The sequence below is a fragment of the Coenobita brevimanus genome, chromosome 59 (genome assembly GCF_032717465.1).
Source record: "Coenobita brevimanus isolate Jiangsu-jjx chromosome 59, ASM3271746v2, whole genome shotgun sequence".
In the NCBI taxonomy this organism is placed as follows: Eukaryota; Metazoa; Arthropoda; class Malacostraca; order Decapoda; family Coenobitidae; genus Coenobita; species Coenobita brevimanus.
In genome coordinates, this window is record NC_137012.1 from 30,255,953 (window position 1) to 30,276,222 (window position 20,270).

At 39.8% G+C, this 20,270-nt stretch overlaps 2 protein-coding genes across 2 annotated transcripts; both read left to right on the forward strand.

The window, feature by feature from the left end:
- Positions 1 to 455: 455 nt before the first annotated feature.
- On the forward strand, positions 456 to 11,328 carry LOC145402945 (polynucleotide 5'-hydroxyl-kinase NOL9). Its single transcript, XM_080274838.1, has 8 exons — positions 456 to 572; positions 1,546 to 2,977; positions 3,989 to 4,223; positions 4,610 to 4,803; positions 5,276 to 5,523; positions 6,228 to 6,332; positions 8,285 to 8,736; positions 9,470 to 11,328. Exons 1-8 carry the CDS (start codon positions 475 to 477, stop codon positions 9,571 to 9,573), a joined length of 2,868 nt encoding a protein of 955 aa, XP_080130964.1. The 5' UTR covers positions 456 to 474; the 3' UTR covers positions 9,574 to 11,328.
- Positions 11,329 to 12,674: 1,346 nt separating this feature from the next.
- Positions 12,675 to 20,270, forward strand: LOC145402827 (ubiquitin-conjugating enzyme E2 L3). Its single transcript, XM_080274736.1, has 5 exons — positions 12,675 to 12,708; positions 14,124 to 14,219; positions 14,636 to 14,764; positions 14,881 to 14,938; positions 17,474 to 20,270. The coding sequence occupies exons 1-5, from the start codon at positions 12,682 to 12,684 to the stop codon at positions 17,626 to 17,628; spliced, it is 465 nt and encodes a 154-aa protein (XP_080130862.1). The 5' UTR covers positions 12,675 to 12,681; the 3' UTR covers positions 17,629 to 20,270.

Consider the following 20,270-nt stretch of genomic DNA (forward strand, 5'->3'; position numbering starts at 1 on the left):
ATTTTTTATGTATATTTTTCATCACCTGCATATCTGTGATTACTAATGTCTAACGGTAATGGGTAGTATAGGAAAAGGTTGTTGCTCTTAATGAGAGGAACCTAAAAGAAAACCAAAACTGCATACTCTGTGTTTGTCCATAAGTAAAAGTCCAGGTTATATTGTTTTGTAGGATTAGGAAGTTGGTATGGATGAAACAGCAAGGGGATGGACTGACCTGAGAAAGCAGCGTGTTTATGTTCCAGTCTTGTCTCACAGTTGGTGATAGATGCTATATGTGATGATTATAAATGATGATGATGATGATGATAATGATTGTGATGCTGAAGCTGTTGAGGATGGTAGGATAGTGATCATGATGTTGATGATATATATTGATTGTGATGCTGCTGCAGTTGATGATGGCAAGTTAATAAAGTAGTCTGGTGTTTTCTTACAGCTGGTGAGGGTTGCCATTGGTTTTGAATTGGAGTCATGTTTTCAGTGAAGCTTCTACACCGCAAGTTGGAAAAATATAGCAAGTTACATAAGCAACCAACAACAACCAAACCAAATCCTACGCTTAAGAAAAGGTACTGGTAATGTAGCTTCTGTGTACATTTAAAAGCACACTGGTATCCCTCTTAGCACAGAACCATGGGCCAGTTAATGGTTCATTTGCTCTACGGTAAAACAAACTCCCCAAAAAGGTTAGAGTGAGGGTGAGGTCACAGTGCGATAATGGGGATGTTATTGGAAGATGATAGACCAGAGGCAGAACCAGCTCAGTATACAATGCCTTGCATAAATGGATTTTTTTTTTTTTCTTGTTTTAACTAAAGCAGAACCAGACTAGTACACAGTGATTCACGTACAGTATGGTATATAGATTATACAGTAGATGCTCGATTAACAAACACCAATTTAGTGAAAGTCTGAGATAACGGAATAATTTTTTTCCGTTATATTTTGCCCTATTTAAGGGAAAATTTCCATTAAAACGAGTATAATTCTGATAAGGAAATTCCATATACAACAATGGGGGTATTACTTATGGGTTCAGACTGCTGTGTGTAGCACTGAGAGTTGGCATAGTTTGCCAGGTTTGAGTTGCCTTCAAGGATTTAGCTGAAAGTACCTCAAAATACTGGAAAATCTTCCCTTATATTGAGCCTTGGTTACAGAACTTGATTAGCGGAAAATTCAAGAGAACAGAATGGGGGTTGGCTGAATTAGTTTGTTAATGAAGCATGTACTGTATTTTTTACTTCCTGTCATGTGTATTTCTCCCACACAAATATACAGTACTGTAAAGTCCAATTATACAGAATTAATGAATTTACTTTATAGAATTGTTTTCAAATACCTAACACAACTTGAAATAGGTACTGTATGTATGATCTGTCCCGACAGTGTTCCATAGCTCTTTTCATCTCAGTTGATGGCTAAGAGTAGTCAGATTGGAGGGTTGATTTGACAAATAACCATAACTAAGGCTTATCAAATTTGATGCAAGAAGAAAAGTATGGGAATGAAGAGGTTAACTGTTTATATTTTAACTTGCAGGAAAAAAAAGAAGGCAGTAACAGCCCCCAGTTCAAAGAGACCAACACCAGACAATCATGACAACAAAGGAAACCCAGCTAAGAAATGCAAAGTGCAGAAAAACTATGGAGAAATGGATGTTGATGTCATTGCCAATAAATCTGTGAAACAAGAACTCCAAAAAACAAATGGAGTCTTGGATGTTGACGTCAGTGTAAACAAATCCATGATATGTACAGCATCAACTTTAGGTGCAAAGAAAAAGAAACTGATTAAAAAACTTGACGTCCAGAAAAGTAATGGAGTCATGGGTATTGATGTGAATGTCAATAAATCCAAGAAACGTATAGCATCAACTCTGGTCACGAAGAAAAAGAAAATGGTAAAGAAAAAAAGAGCAGTAAAGATAACTGGTCTGGTTGCACCCAATAAAGGAAAGAAAGAGTTGAGTGGAGGTAATACAAAAAGAAACACTGGAAAGATTATTTCACATAAATCTCAGAATAAAGAGAATGTTTCATATGAGGAAGTGAATGAAGGATTACTAAAGAAGCCTGGTCTGTTAGCACCCAGTAAAGAAAAGACAGGATTGAGTGAAGATAATCACAAAAGAAATCATGCTGAAGAAAAAAAAAGAAACAAAAAAAAGAATGCTCTATTTTACAAGGAAGATGAAGTGATGCAGGGTCTATGGAGCTCCCCAGAACATAATGACTTTGCAGATGGATGGAATGAGTGGGATGTTAATTTTAATAGCAAGACGGAGATGGAGAATTCTTTTGACAGGTCAGAAATGGATAGAAATATGGTAACACCCAATCCGGCAACAGCAGATAAAGTTTATGCTGGTAAGAAAAAAGGAAAGAAAGGGTTACATGCAGAGAAAAAACACACACCCAAGCCAGACAGTGGTTTTGAAGAATGGGATGATACCTTTAATAGCAAAATGGGCATGGAGAATATTTTTGGAGGGTCAGAAATGAGTGAAAAAATGGTAATGTCCAATTCAGAAAAAACAGGTGAATTTAACACTGGTAAAAAGAAAAAGGGGAGCAAAGGATCGAAGGCAGAGAGAAAAGTTAAAGCCAAGCAGAAGAATAAGCACGGAAGACCTACAGCTGAGCAAGAAAGTAACAACTGCCTGGATAAAAGTCATTTAGCTGGGGAGCCGCTGGGTGTGATACTGACAAAGGAGGACTCTGTAATTGCTGCATTGGCGCCAGGAAAAGCACTGTATCTCCAAGGGGTAGTTGGTATCCGAGCATTAATAGGCTCGGTTGAAGTCCTAGGATATACAGTAAAGGAAGGGGAGATGCAGATCATTTATTCCCTCCCAACTGCAGCTCTCCTGGGGGTAAGAGCTGTTGATGTGCGCTGTGTGGAACCATCAGATCCCCTGCTTAGGTCTAGAGGTGTGCCTGCTTTCTGGCTACAGGGTGTTATGGATAAGCAGGTGAATAGGTTTGCACTTTTTCATTGGATGTAATTTGTTTTCTTAGTTGGATATAATTGGTTTTCTCTCGACGTAGTGTTGCTCTCGGGTGATTGCCCTTTCCTCTCTTCCAAACTTCTTTCCTTCCATCCTTCTTCTTCTGTCTTTCTTTCCTTCATTCTTTCCTCTTCCTTCTGCCTACGAGTGACTTTACATTCCCTCGTCTGTCTTTTTTTCCTTCATTCTTTCCTCTTCATTCTGTTTATGGGTGACTCTGCACTAAGTGACAAGCCAAATGGTTTCCAGTACACCAGGAAACCATTTACTACACTTGGTGGTAACCATATTACCAAATTATGGCACCTAGTGGTTTAGTGGGTAATTAAGGTGCTCCAATCGGATTGAGCCAGTGCTGGTTTATATACAGGGGAGGGGTTGAGGTTAATTGCTTACACAATGCCACTCAGGGGTAGTGAGGCTGGTCACTCTCATCTTAAATGTTAGGACTATCTTGCCTAGTCCTGGGCTCCTATGCTCCTCATTGGACAACACAGGATTAGATGATGATGATGATTTTCACTTCATTCAATACATTTTCTCAGTACGGTACCTAACTCTTTGCACAGTTAATTCTTAGATTATGAAAGTGTTCCATTCTGGATGATTATACATGATTCACATTTACCTAGTACAGCTGTACTGTAATTGTGTGTTTTTGTGGCTCCAGGCTCATATAGACATGAACCCAGTGGGCTGTAGGCTGAAGCCGTCCTTCTCGTTCAGTCTATCATCCCCTTTCATGGGCTTGAGAGGGAATTGAGGGATATTTGCATAACTGGGCACCAGGACCTCCTGGTTACATCAGTGGTACTGTGAGCAAGCATTCCTCTCCAGCACCAGTCACATTTAGTAACAGTAAAAACCAATCCCTTATTACTCCCGTATGGGTGCAGAAAAGCATCATACCAGGTTACTACAGTACATATCATTTAAGCCGTAGGAAATCACTCTAGAATTAAAATGAATTTGCAGACAGATGGCGTGAGTGTGATTGAGTTTGAGAGGGTTAACCCCCCTGCAGTACAGTTCCTGAGGCGTGTTGGTTGGAAACACGTGCTGACATGTCAGTCAAACCAGCAGCCTTGGACCAAAATAGGAGCCTCTGTGGTAACGCCCAGCAGCTGTAGCTCTTACAGACTCATGCAAGAAGGGTCAGAATGGCACAGTATTATTGACACCATCAGGACAGCATGGAACTTTGGCAATAGTAAGTTAGTCTGTGTTTATTAGTGTTAGTGCACTAGGATATGCTGTAAATATATTTTGTTGCTTTCACAAATCCATTCAGGAGTGAGCAACTGGTCATTCTTGCCATAAATGGATTAATAACCTAATTCTGGGCCCTTATGTTCCTGATGGTGCAGCAGTAGTGTAATACATACAGTACACTTAGACTTTTGCGCTTTCAAGTGAAGATGTCCTTAGGTGGGAGAAAAGTCAATGTAATGTTGATAATGATATACTGGTATTTAATAAAGTGTGATGACAATGTATTTAAAACAGTGTGATGATGGTGATGATTATGCAGTATATCTAAAAGCTCCTACAACATTATGATGGTGATGATACATTTTATACCCTGTTTCACTGCAGCGCCACGTGTGGTTGTGTGCGGTGGTAAAGGTGTGGGCAAGTCCACTTTCTTGAAGTGCCTGGCAAACTCTCTCCTCACCACCTCCAGCATTCTCTGTCTTGACCTGGACCCAGGACAGCCAGAATTCTCCCTACCCACATGTCTGTCTCTCGTCAAGCTGAATAAACCTTTGCTGGGACCTCCTCACACACAGGTATAGTTTTTTCACCATAACTTTACCCAGATTTTTTTTCTTTTTACAGCTTAGCTGTATCATGTACCTCAGCGGCAAAACTGACAATGCTGTGGCTATATATCCTTTCCATAACATCTCTTCATGACTACTTTTTTTTTTTTTTTTTTACTCTAACTTGGCCAAAAATTACCATCTCTACATGTTTATTGCTGAGTTTTAACAATAGATTAACACTGGAGTATGATCCTGGTCACAAAGAAGCACTATGGAAAGGATACAGAGGTGTAGCTGTATCTTTTTATACCACAGAGTAGTGTGAAATAAGCTGCAAAAATAAAAAAATTTAGGCCAAGTTAGAGTAAAAATGGTATAGCAACAGATCGTCATGTTTTGTCCATTGTAATATGACTGCTATTTTATAAGTACAGTATTGCATCAAAACAGTGGCACATAGCAGCATAAGCCCTGTAATTGTCCATCACCTAAACAGCACGTCAGTGACATCGCAGATTACGAGAAGCAGGTGGTGGTTGGTGACATCAGCCCACAGTTCATGCTGCAGAGGTACCTGGCTACAGTTGAGCTCCTCCACCACATGACATCACAGCACCCTGACATCCCATTGCTTGTCAACACTATGGGATGGGTTGAAGGCACTGGACTGGCAATTAATGTGGATGTTATAAGGATTGTCCAGCCAACACACGTGGTTCAGATTAACAGCCGATCTGCATACAGGTGTGGACCCAGAGTTTCAGCCTTTTGTAGCTTATTTCTTGTACAGTAATTGATTCAAAACAACAGCCAAACTGCAAACAGGTAGAGTCATTTTGCCTATACATGGTGGAGATTTTCATCCTTTGGAGCTTATCTCACACAGCTCAGTGGCAGAAAATGAGAGTATTATGGCTCTGTATCCTTCCATAATGCATCTTCATTACTGCCATCAGGTACAGATGGTTTGCTTTCACCTGATGGAACTTGATCACTCCTGCAGCTAAAATGCTAGATTCAGTTTGACAAGCCTTTGTCGTAAGAAAATAATGAATCTTCTTAGGTACTGTAGCTAATCAGTTTATTTTCACTAGACAGAAGTGGGCCACTTCCACAACATGAAAGCTAAACGAAGGTTGCTTGATGTTTCATGAGCTTTAGTTCTGGAGTAGGAATGACTTTCCTTAGTGATTATAGCTCATTCACCTTAACTTTTGTAGTATTTTCATCCTTTTGTGGCTTATTTCCCATAGCTCAGAAACAAAGTTTAAAATATAGCTACTTTTTATCCTTTGTGTAGCACTTCATTACTAGCATCGTATTCTAATGTCAGTCAGTCTGGAGAGGAGGCAATTTTAGGCAGTTTTGGTAAAAGTGAAAAGATAAATCCAGTTTAAAATGCTGGTTAAACGAGTGTAGCATCCTTTTTAAATTGGGTCATTGCACAGGAATTTCCCAATGGATATGAAGAGACACGCAGTCATGAAGGCCAAGGAATGCATCATCACAAAGCCCAGAGAGACGGAGCTTCACTACAGCTTCACAGCGCTCAGGTCTGATATTTGATGATAATTTCTAAAGCATGTATCAGTTGTGTAACATGAACAACTTTTTTTGTACATACACTTTGTAATGTGAGATGCTGGCCGATTACATCTAGCAGTCAGTATTCCAAAAATGTGGTTGTGTTAGAACATGTGTGACTCTTGTTGTTCCTGATGCATGCTAATCATCTAACATTTTCATATATTCCATAACTGGTAATGACAGAACATGTTTGCCATATTTGTATCATTGCTTACTGCACTTTACAGTGTGGGTTGCAGGCTGATCACATTCAACAATTATAGTTGGTCCATAAATGACTGTAAAACAAATTAAAGATGGTAATTATTGCGCACCAATCGGATTGAGCCAGTGAAGGTTTATATCCAAGGGATGGTTGGGGTTGATTGCGCATGCAGTGCCACTCAGGGATGAGTGAGGCTGGTCACTCTCATCTTAAATGTCGGGACCAACTGCCTAGCCCCGGGCTCCTACGCTCCTCATGGGGCAATGTAGGATTGGATGATGGATGGATGGATGGATGTTTACAACTTTGTTGTATGTATAAAGTAGTCTCTACAAAGAAAAAAAATTAAAGATTTGCTTACAACTTTGTTGTATGTATAAAGTAGTCTCTACCAAGAAAAAAAAATTAAAGATTTACTTACAACTTTGTTGTATGTATAGAGTAGTCTCTACAAAGAAATCTACCTTTGTAGATTTATTTAAGAAACAACTCTAAGCTTTTCTTCTCTCAGAACTTTTGATTCTGTTAATGAAACTTTGATGGATGAATGTAGACTTTAATAGGAACCAGTGTTTTGATGCAGTAGTACATTTAAATTGATGGTCATGTCGTCACTTTAAGATTTTGGTGCTAGTGAATTATTTTGAAGAAAAGTCTTGGGAAACAGAAAATCAGCCTTTCCTCTTCTTATCATTATTATTATTGTTGGGGTTTATTGCTTACATAATGTCACTCAGGGATGGGTGAGATTGGTCACTCTCATCTTAAATGTCATGACCAACTTGCCTAGCCCTGGGCTCCTACACTGCCCATAGGGCAACAGAGGATTAGATGATGAATGAAAAATTAATTACATTATTACGATATTATTTCCTCAGCCAAGGAGGTTATGTTTTGCCTTGTGTTGGTTTGTCTCTCTGTCTGTTAGCAGGATTACTCAAAAAGTTATGAACAGATTTTAATGAAGTTTTGTTGAAGAGTGGTCCCGGATCTGGATCCGGAGTATCCTGTACTGTATCTCTAAAAGTTCTCATCCATCCATCCATTATCCAATCCTACTTTGCCCCATGAGGTGCATAGGAGCCCAGGGCTAGGTAAGTTGTTCCTGACAATTAAGATGAGAGTGACCAGCCTCACTCATCCCTGAGTGACATTACGTGAACCATCCCTTGGGTATCAACCTTCACCAGCTCAATCCGATTGGAGTGCCTTAATTATCCATTAAATCACCAGGCGCCTTAATTTGGTTTTACGATTACCACCCAGCCTAGTAAATGGTTTCCTGGTGTACAGGAAACCATTTCAAAAGTACTCAATGAATATTAATGAAATTTTGTGGAAAGGTGGGCCATGGACCTTGAAAGAATTGATTGAATTTTGGATCCAGATCCAGATCCAGGATTACTCAAGAAGTTATGAATGTATTTTGATGATAATTTGTGGAAGGGTGGGCCATGTTCCAAAGAAGAAATATTTAAATTTGGGGGCAGATCCAGATCCGGAGTATCCCGCACAATATCTCTAAAAGTTCTCAATGAATTTCTATGAAATTTTGTGAAAATGTGGGCCATGCGCCAAGAAAGAATAAATAAAATATTGGGGCAGATCTGGATCTGGATACTTTTTAATGGCAGTGGCATTGGCAGAGGTATGCACTCTCTGGCCACACTCTAGTTATTATTATTATTATTATTATTACTAAATGGCCCTCAGATCTGTAACGTCATCCAAAGGAACTGGCAGCTTTCCACCCCGGGAGCTTCGAGAGTTGCGTGTGCTGAATGAAGTGAGTCACTTACTGCAGGGCAGCAGAGGAGAACCAAGCACAGTAATAGTACCGTGGAATACTGTTGCCCTATATGTCTGTGGAGAGCAGATACCAAGGGAACGCATATTACAGGTCATCAATGGACAGCTGGTTGCTCTGTGTCAGGTTAACCCAGATTGCATAGAGATGGTTAGATCAGATCTTCCCAAGCACTTGCAAGAGGATGCCAGCTTTGGAGACCTCATTAGCTGGGGACTAATCTGTGGCATTGATCCAGTGGCCAGGGAGCTACACATTCTCATTTCATCACCATCACCACAAATCAGGAGCCATGTGAATGCCATCATCTTGCCCAAACTGCAACTGCCGACATCCGTGTATAAGCAGTTTTCTTCAGGTAGGTTGTTTGGTATCATCTTGCAGTATTTTTTTTAAGTCATCATCATCATCTTGTGTGTTTCCCACTTGCAGGTAGGATAGCACAGGTTCCATAATGCAAGGAAGAGGAAAAAACATCATAGTGGGAGAACTGGTCAACAGCAATAAATTTAATATTTATAAGTCATGATAAATGGGGCTGTGGTCTTTCTGAATCATCCAGACACTTTTTCCTCTATTGGTTCCTGTCACACCCAAGCAACATTATAATATTTTCAGCCCATACAGTATATAGGCTATATGTCCCAGGACTTTATGTACCAACAAGGTGATTCTTGACTGATTTTAAGTAAAAAGTGTTATTTTAATGTGGAACAGTTCTCAGCTGTTATGATGCTACATTTACTGATGGATCTTTTGGGTGAAATATAAGCAGGACCATTTTCACTCTTAAGTTTTCAGTAATAATAGTTCAATAATAGTTGAGAACTGGACTAATGTTCAAATAGCATTTTTTTTTTTTTTTTTTTTTTTTTACTCAAAATTAGCCCAGGAATCACCTTCTAAAGTTAGAATCTCAAGTCCTGGGACACCTTGTATATATGTGTGCTGGTAGTTGGTGACAGAGGCTTGAGAGGTGACTCAGTTACATTAAGAATTCTGAGAGCCCATCCATTCCAACCTATTTAAAAGTACTGTTCATCAAATGCCAACTTATTGAAGCATGGCTGCATTTTGTGTTGCCCCAACAGGCAGTGCACCGTACCTGCAGTCTTCTGATGAGATGGGAAAACCGAGGCTGAGAGTTGACCGCCAGTTGAAACCACGTGGCCGCAGTGGTGCCAGCAAGAAATGAAGACTTATTTTTATTTATATATTTTTTTAAATACTTGTTTATTATTTAATACTGCCTTCAGATGACTGTACTAAGGGACAAGTCAAATAGTAACCTGTAACCAAGGAAATCATTAACTAAGTTAGGTGCTTACTGTATAACAAAATGGATGCCTGGTGGTCTAGCAAGATACTTGGAGACTCCAGCTGGATGGTATCCATTCCATCCAAGGAATAGGTGGGGGTTTATTGTTGATATAATACCTCTCAGAGGAGAGTCTGGTTGGACACCTTGACCTTAAATAAAGTCAGATGTGTAGCCAAGACCTGGATCCCTATGATCCTGATGAGGCACAAAGGAATTGGCCAGCAGTCCTCCAGCATGCCACATACCCCCACAGGTCACCACTTAGCACTAATACCCACTGTCTGTATTGAATACATGCTAGAGCTGTCTCATTCAGGACTGGTGTTATAGTATTAGAGGGGGTGTTTTTTGCAACAAGACTGAGTGTTGTGAAAAGACATGATTGCATGAAATTTTCTGATAGTTTTATAATTAGGTAATCTGTGTGGTTCTGGGATGGTTGATAGAGGTCTGGGATGTACATACATACATACATGAAAATGATGCCATGTTTCTACTTTAAGAACCCTGTATTGAGGTTGGCCACAGTGCAGCAGATGTTTTCAGTGGACTGGAAGCTAAACTAATTGCCAGAACTAGCTAAGTAGCTCCCAGCAGTTACTGGAAGCTGTTGGGAAAGAAGAAATATGGTGTGAAGTCTACCATTGCCAGTTCAGTGATTTTTGTTTTTTTAGCCAACTGTGAGATATTTGTTTTCATTTAGCTGGAATTTCTTAGAGGTGCATTTACCAAATGTTATCAGTCACCTAGCAATTATAGCTTATTTTAAAGAAACTGTTGTGTTTAGTGAGTTAAACACTGGAGGGATGCCTTCACATAATGGGACCAGTATGACCATGTGGCTCTGCTGCCTGGTTTTACAAATGTCTCTCAGCTATCTCTCGGTCCCTCTGAAGAAGGATTCATGGATTGCAGGAGAAGGGTGGCTTCAGCCTGCCGTCCACAGGGTTCACATCTAGACGAGTCTAGAGTCACAACTACTGTATTACTATTAACAGTTTTTGAGAAAGTTTAGTGACATTCTTGAGACTGGTTTGCAGCCATATTGGGACTGCAGAAGCCTGTCTTCTAACCCTCCATGGTTCAAACCCAAGCTGTGATGAGTTTTTTTGTGCTTTCAAAACACTGCTATACTCCTTTCACCCTAATTTGGCCAAGATTTTCATCCTTTTGCAGCTTGTTTTACATCTCAGTGACAGAAAAGATAATACTGTACTGGTTCTAGATCCTTTTCACAGCACATTTTTGTGGCAAGCACTGCTTGTTGTTAATTTATTGTCACAACTCAGCATTCAAGATGGAGACGTAGTAGTTTTTGGCCAAGTCAGAGTAAAAAAAAATACTGTATAGCCTTATGTGAGGGATATTTGGTCATATGATGCCATTCATGAACTAGTGAAGATTGTCACCTTCACCTTAAAACTCAGGAATGAGCAGCCTAACCTCAGGTCCCTATGCTTCTGATGGGCCAAGAAGGAATTGGATGCTGATTGGATGGATGCGTTTTACTCATGCTGCCTCCAGATACGTTTTTAGGTATCACAGACAAGCAATACTTTTCAAACTGGAAGAGTTAGATATGACCTTTATTCACCTCCTCGGTATTACAGATCCTTCCTGGCGAATAATCTGGAGTTAAGAATAAAATGTCTTCTGGTTGAAGGAGTTAATAAAAGGGTGTAACCTATCAGTTCACACTCCATTTCAAAAAGTCTTTCTTTTGCTAATTATAATCACCAAAAAGCAGCCAAAGTAAAGTTATAATAGTAATCAGGTGGAAGGTGTTAAATTTGGCAGAGAGGGAGTTTATTTCCCATCTCCCCCCCCCCACACACACACACATAGGCCAAAGTTGCAAAGTTGCTGCTTTTTTCATTAGATATAGGGGATATAATAATTATAAAGATATTTTGCAATTTTTGATGGCTGAACTCTAGAGCATTCGTGGTACTTAATGTCTAGGGATTGATTTTCAATATTTCACTCATATTTAAGGTTGCACTTTAGAGCAGTGGAAATGAGTTATCTGAGTGGAACGTGTGGTGTAATGTTGGAGAGAGTGACAAATGAGGAAGTGAAGAAGCGTTGTGGAGTGGATGTGGACGTGATAGCAAGCGTTGGGAGAAACACACTGAGGTGGTTTGGCAATGTGGAGAGGATGGAGAGTGAGAGACTGACGAGGAGAATGTATGTGAATGAAGTGGAGGGGGGGAGGGGGAGGCCGGAGATGAGATAGAGGGATGGAGTGGAGAGGTATATGAGAGAGGGGTGTGAGCTGGGAGCAGGGCAATGAAACGGCGCGGGACAGGGAGACATGGAGGCAATTTGTTTGTGGCCACCCCTTACGGGATTAAGGTGTCTAGCAATAAACAGATAGACTAATATTCTCTTGTATGTTTATCGAATCATATGAACTTTTTTTATTTAGTTAACTGGGGTAGCCTGTGGTGCATTGGTTAGAACGTCAGGTTTGGAACTACACAAGCCCGAGTTCAGTTCTCAGGCCGGTCACACTTGGACGCATTTCCCCCCTCTGTTAACTCTGCATTACAATTGGGAATGTGATCAACTTTTGCGGGTCGTATTGGAGGGAAGGGATTACCGTAATAACTCTCGTGCAGACGATAGGCAATACGCTAATCTTCAAGCTATAGTCTTGCGGCTTTTGAGCACAAGATTGGCCATTTATGAATTTAGATTTTTGTTATGCTAAAGGAAAAATAAGATTTATAGAAAACTTTGCTGATGGCTCGTGTAGTCGGTAGGTATGGATTTCACGGCAAGAATATAGCGGTCTTGAGAAGTTTAGCGATAGTTGTGAATTTAGTATTCCAGCGGAAAAGTTAAGCTTATAAACATTCATTGCCTAATGCGCCTCTTCCAGCCGACGGGCATTTAACCATTATTCTAAATGCATATATTTTTTAGAAAGTGTAGCGGTAAATGTGAATTTCGATTGGCAACTCAGACACAGACACAAGTATGGCGGCCACAAGGAGGTTACAGAAGGTAAACCCGGTCGCTGTCCGCTATTTTACCCGTGAAGTCCGTAATTATTTCTGTAAATTTTGCACCTGGTGTAACTATGTGCATAATGTGAATATTTATATGGGACGAGGAGGTATATTTCGTGGTTTTTAATGGTGAATAAGAGTTGATGGAATCGAGGTCGACTGTAAATGTTTGGCTTCTCTTAGCACTGTCATAACTCATTTAATGCTGCTTGGTCCTCCAGCCTATTATTTGGCTCCATGAAGTCAATTTTATGCGGCCAAACTTACAGTTGTATATATACTTAGGGATACAACCACCCAGCAAGGATTTTGTCAGAGTACGTATTGGGGTTGCAAGTCACTGTCAAGGGTGGCGTAATTTTGACTTTTTGAGTGAGATTACCTTCATGCATTAACCCCTTCCTCCGTGGCAGGTCACATTTATTTTATTATTGCTTATTTAACACCATTATATTTCGAAAAAAATCTAAGAGCTCCGTTTCATGTCAGTGAATATTGTTTCCATTAGGCTGTGAAGTATTGCCTGATTTTCATTGTAATAGGTTTAAGAACTGAGATTACGGGGCCTTTAAGTTCAGAATCTAACCATTTATACACAAACCAAGCCTAACTGGACTTAACTATGGAAGCCACACTTGGTCCTATGTTATTGTATCACCTGTAACAGTTATTTCTGCATAATTGTGAACACTCATTACCCTTAAACCCACATGGTAGGTAACATAGGAGACTTTGAGTATTACACCTGAATGTCGTGGGTTTTGTATTGTTTTATTATCACAGTTTGCATTAGCCAATGAAGATATTGGGGTATAATGCACAGAATCAAGACCATCTTATTTATTTTGTTATGAATGGAGGACATTGTAATAAGGTGTGTGATTTTTTTTGTTTCTACCTGTTCATCTGTAAAAATAAATAAGTTGCTAAGTAAAAAGTGTTACAAAATCTGTGCCACTTACAATACAGCTCTAGAAAGGACTGTAATAGACTTTGTCTCATATGCAAAACTTGTCAAATCTAACCATTGTTTTTTATTCTGTATGGGAGGGAGGAATGTTCAAGATAGTACTAGTATAGGTTGTCATTATCATTATTATTATCATTATTATTCTATGCTTGGTTATCTGTTTGTGTATACTGTATGTCCATAAGTACTGAAGGTTTATGCTGCCATTGACCCAGGGAGGTGCCGCCTTGAGAGTGAAGTGTGGTTAGAAATTTGGTAAGTAGCCAGATGGTCATCAGTCTCAGGCAGGAAATATTCAGCTACCGATAGTGTCATAGCCCAGGCTGAAACTCTAACATTGTTACAAAATACACATCATGGGTTTTTGTCCCAATAGTTTCCATCACCTTTGTGCCTATAACTTCTTTGTGGATATTGTTAATAGTGGGTTTATGTTTCAGGAACTGGCAGACATCCGCAAATCAGGCATCAAATCTTTCCGAGACATACAAGTGGATGAGAGCAACATCTTGACATGGCAGGGTCTTATTGTACCAGTGAGTGATTTGTCTCTCTTTGTCATATTTAGATCGAGTTTATTATTTTTGTTGGCCTAAATTTGACATCTTATTATCTTGAGTAGTGAGCTGTAACAAGAGATTAACACTACAATATGCAAGTCATAAAAAAGTGCCATGGAAAGGACACTTAGCCACAGTATTGCCATATTCTCCTATTGACCAACATGGATTAATCTATGAGGGGCAAAAATCAGCGCCAAGTTAAGGTAAAATAGCTTTAGTAACTAGAGAGACTTACTCCTGCCACATAACCAAGGCCCAGTGAATTTCAAGCAACAATGAGTAAGTTTTCAAGTTCGGGAGTGGTCCAGTTCAGTCAGGTGAAAACACAAGTCTCTGTGGTATCAGTGTAGTACAGTATTACCTGAACTATTATTGGATATTTCTTTCAGGAAAATCCGCCTTACAACAAAGGAGCGTTTAGGATTGAGGTAAACTTCCCAGCAGAGTATCCCTTCAAGCCACCCAAGATTAACTTCAAGACAAAGATATATCACCCCAATGTGGATGAGAAGGGACAGGTTAGTGAGAGAGATAGTAGTGAACGGGGTTAATGAATGCAATATCAAATATGCACAGACACTGTTTTGTAGAGTGTAAGGTGAAATTGTGTGGTAACAGTTTTGTGTTGTTACAGGTGTGTTTACCCATCATCAGTGCAGAGAATTGGAAACCAGCCACCAAAACGGACCAAGGTATATCGTTGTTCACTTTGTTTATAAAGGCTATAACATACTTGCATGTGTTGGCATTGGCCACTGAATGGCAGCTCTCCACAGTGCTTGATCTCTAGCAGCCTCTTTATTCAGTCTCCCATAACCCTGAGGTCACACACCATGACCTTATCCCAGGATCTACCTCTCACAACTCTACAGTCGGTGTTTACCCCTCTCACCCTGCACACCCACTTCTCCTCCATCCTCTCCACAAGCCCAAACCCTCTCAGCCCACTCCATTCTCATGTGCTCCAAAGCTCATATTCATGTGAGCTGAGGAAACCTTTATTTACTGTAACCATTTCAGTTGGAATGGTCTCATACTCTAATTGAAGAAAATTATCTTGGGGCATCGGGCATTAATAACCGAGATGCCATGGCATTGAAGGGGTTGATTAATAATACTTTTTTTTTTATTATTATTATTATCACTGGACATGCTGTTCATAGTGTCCTCGCTTTCATACTTTCCTTGTTTTCCGAACCGAGCCTCATCCCATCTTCGGACAGGGAAAAAAGGCTATGGTGATGAGGGGGAGGAGGAAGAAGGTGGTGATGAAAGGGAGGAGGATGGTGGTGGTGGTAATGATGATGAGAGAATGAAGATGTTTGTAGTGATGGATCTCTGACATCTGATCAGCTTTCATCAGGCAGTCAGCAGACACATATGATTATCTTATTAAACGGAGATAATCCTTGCTGTACAAATTACTTGCATGTATAATTTGTGATATTTGTTTGTCAATGTGTTTCTCAAGGTTAAATACCTGGTGGTTTAGTGGGTAATTATTGCGCTCCAGTTGGATTGAGCTGGTGAAGGTTTATATCCAAGGGATGGTTGGGTTGATTGCTCATGCAATGCCACTCAGGGATGAGTGAGGCTGGTCACTCTCATCTTAAATGTCAGGACCAACTGCCTAGCCCCGGGCTCCTATGCTTCTCATGGGGAAGTGTGGGATTGGATGATGGATAGAAATGGATTTCAGACTCAGGACGATATTCTCGTTTAATTAGGAAGCTTTCCCACACCTCTTCCATCATGATTTATTTTCCCATTATAGATTATGATTCTCTTTTTATTTTATGGCAGCTTACATAGTATAACTTTCATCATCATCCCACTTCTTTTTCTCATCCACTGGTAGGGTGAGATGGGGTCCACAAAGCAAGGAAATTATATACAGTACGTATTTGGTAGTGTGCAACAACAACGTGGTAGGTGGGGGCACTCTCCATCCACTCACTCGATGTAATGCTACTTTGGGTGTCTGCCCTTTCCTCTCTTCCTTCCTTCCTTCCTCATCTGTCTTTCTTTCCTTCATTCTTTCCTCTTCCTTCTGCCTACGGGTGACTTTACACTCCCTCCTCTGTCTGTCTTGCCTTCATTCTTTCCTCTTCTTTCTGCCTATGGGTGTCAACACTGAGTGACAACCAAATGGTTTCCTGTACACCAGGAAACCATTTACTATGCTGGTTGGTAACCATATAACCAAATTAATACATCCGGTGGTTTAGTGGGTAATTAAGGCACTCCAATCAAATTGAGCCTGTGTAGGTTTATATCCAAGGGGTGGTTGGGTTTATTCCTCACGTAATGCCACTGAGGGATGAGTGAAGCTGGTCACTCTCATCATAAATGTCAGGACCAACTTAAGCCTAGCCCGGGGCTCCTACACTTCTTATGGAGCAACATAGGATTGGATGATGGATGGATGGTGGTGTGAAAAATAACCAACAGTGTGCCAGTTGAATTGGGCCATACACTCCTTCACTCACCATTTAAGCCCCCAGAAACCTGACTACCTCATGGGCACACCTTGCCACATGTTGTGTATATGCTTCATAATTACCTCTCAATCAGTTTTGAAAAGTCTCAGAGGGAGAGCCAAACACTTGTCATGCATTCCTCCATACAAATTTTATTCAGCCAGGTTGATCCCTTGCTTGATCAACCTCCATACCTTTTGCTCACACTCATTTATCATATCTGTCCACCTTTGTAGCCTACCATGCCTCCTCCCATCTGCAAATTCACTTAAGCAATACCTTTTTCACCACCCTGTTTATACCGATATATACCCATTCTTTCCATGTGGCCGTACAACGTAAGCATGCTGTCTTCAGCTCTGTCATCCACAGACTTGTTTACTCTCATCTTGCACAGATCACATTCTTTAGTATCCACTTTCCACACTCCACAGACATTTCTCAATAACCCTATCTTCACTGTTCTGACTCAGATTAATTTTCATGCCAAACCAGTCTCACACCCACACAGTCATCTTGCAGCTTCCACACACAAACCTTTTTTTCATGAGACCATAATCCACCTTTTTCTTATAGGTATTGAAAAATGTAGGTAGTAGATGGGTAGCTGCCATCAACCCTAGGAGGTACTGTGTTGAGAATGAAATGTAGCCTCAGCTATATTGTGGCCAACTCCAATACATGGATTCCTTAAGAAACGTGGCATCATTTTTAGATTGCAAAGCTGAATCAACCTTTTTCTTTCAGTAATTGAGGCTCTAATCAACCTGGTTAATGAACCAGAGCCCGAACACCCTCTCCGTGCAGACTTAGCTGAAGACTACACCAAAGACCGCAAGAAGTTCATGAAGAATGCGGAAGAGTTCACCAAGAAGAACTCTGAGAAGAGGCCGGCTGACTAACTGGTTTGCCTGTGTGTAGTTCTGTGATGTAAACAGGGCACTTCTCAGGCCACACACACACAGCAACTTAGTTTTTTTTTTTTTTTTTAATGGGGGTTATGTGAATGCTGCTTGATTTTTTTATTAGGTTTTTATTTTATACATTAATTAGAGGGGGTTAATATGAATGTTATTTGATTTTTTCCCCCAATTAACTAATATACAAAAGGGATCAACATTGTATTCTGATGGGGGGGATTGTATTATCGTTGGCTATGATGTCTTAATTTTATTCTTGCTGTACCCTGATGGTTCTTTTCAGCTTAGGATCAGTTCTTAGCTCTAGGGTGATTACCTATACCCTTTGTTAATCCCTTCATACCAAAGTACTTTCATAAGCTAAATAAAATCATGTGACAGCAGCAAGAATATACTGAAATGGATGTCACCCAGCTTCAGGAGACTAAAAGCTTAAGTGAGAGTCATGATGTGAGTGAGGTTACATGGAAAAAATGGCTCCACTGTATTTTGTAGCTACTGTACTGCCAGCACTTTGATTACAGTGGAGTGGTTTAATATTTTTGGTATGATGATGTCCCCTTTTTTGAATTATTATTGCTATATTCAGATGCTGTAACTCAACCTAGGAAAGACTTGGAAATGAATATGTTAGATAATTATTCCCTTGAGTGGAAAATGATCATCTGTAGGTAGAAAAATAAATACATCTTTGGACAGACTGTGTTCAGCTCTTCCGTACAGTGACGTCCCTTTTGGTTCATCCTTGCAACATTTTTCACCATTATGGGTATTACTTCTCATAGTGCAGAGTTGATAGAGTAGTAGGCATCCCATGATGGCTTTTGCTTGTTCAGCTGAATTATGTTTTTCTCATTCTGTTCCTGAGACTACTAGATGATTTCATCACATTTGGAAATGCCATTCATATTGAAGTAGTTTACCAAGGCTGTATCTGACCATTCAGGTTCCAAAATCTGTCCCAGGCAGAGTAAAACTGTCTGGAAATATCGAGAGTGAAACACACAAAAAAAAGTCAACAAAGCAGTAGTGGTAGTTACAACTCCAGGCTCAAGCGTACAGGAAACCCAGTAGACTACACACTACAGTTGCCCTCTGCCTGCAATCGACCATCCTCCTTTTGGGGGATATAGTTAAGGGACATTTGTATAACTAGGCAGCTTAGCCGACTGGTTATATCAGTGCCATCACATGAAGGCATCTCTCTAGCATTGGTGTCAAGAAAAAAAAAAAAAAAAAATCAGAGTGAAAAGGTTAGTCGCACTACTCCAGTCTGCAAAACCTCATCTAAGCCAGGGGGGGGGGGACTGCTCTGAAGGTAGCAAGAATAAAATGAAAAAAGGATGTCATTGTAGTGGAGTGAGTATTCTGTATGAGAAACATCTTTTTTTAAGTTGATATATAAATGTTTAAAAAGTGCAGATGAATTAAGAAATGAGGTAAGAATATATGAAACTTATACATTTGTGATATACACTTGTGTTCTAAGTGGCTTTGGAGGTTTCTTAGCAACCTCTCCTTGGCTATTTATTCTGCACATTACACCTCATCATGCTTTTTATTATTGGTGCAAAGTTTGTCATACCATGCTCTTTATTATTGGTGCAAAGTTTGTCGTACCATAGCTCTCTCTCTCTCTCTCTCTCATCAAACTTAGCCAGCTTGAATAGGTCTTAGTTGCATAAAATTCAGTGGGTCATATATAAGAAGCAGGAACAAGTCTCCATGCTTACTAGTCAAGTTAACCCAGTCCAGCTGTCCTAGGCCATCAACTGAGCTTAAGGGGTTAGGGATCACTGTGAGCTTAATACAAATGAGCTGTCAAGAATGTTAAGGTGTAATATGCAGAATAAAATCACTAAGGAAGAGGTGGTACAAAACCTATGCTGCATAAAATACGCTTTATAATAATAAATAATAATAATAATATGTTGAACTACAAAAGCATTGTAGTTATTGGAGAGGTGGGTCATAATCCAAGATGATGATTTTTCTGTTTCCACTTAATTAAATTTTTCTGTTGTACCAGAAGTTGAATATGACAGCCTTATTTTTCAGTGAATCTTTATCCTTGTAGCCAAGTAGTCAGTAATGGAACTTCTGCATTCATTATTTCAAATATAAGTCAGAAAGCTTATCAATCCAGCAATGTTTGTTGTTTTGTTCTGTATCTCCAGGCTATTTTATTCTGCAGTCAGTTTGTTTTCACGCAGCAGAACTAGACCACTGCCACAGCATGAATTATAAGTTGTGGTTACATGAAACTTAGTTATTTGTAAGGTAGCAGTGTCTCCTTGGTTACTAGTTTTAATTGCACATCCAGTCTGACAGTGCTTGGCTGGAAGGGATGAGGGATCTTTAAATGTGATATGCAGTAGTTAAGAGGAACCTTTACTGATGACAGGGGTTAATGAAGGTTGTATCATACTGCTCCAGTTTGAAAAGTATATCCTTGGCATGGCATGATGATGAATATAATAACCTGGAGAGAGCAAGAAAAAATAGTCATCAGAATGAATGGGCCAAGAATTGATAGCCAATGTGGATAAAGTTTTGATTACAATTTTTTTTTCCTACAGTTACATTTAGTTTTTAGTATGATTTATTAAAGGCATTAAAATACA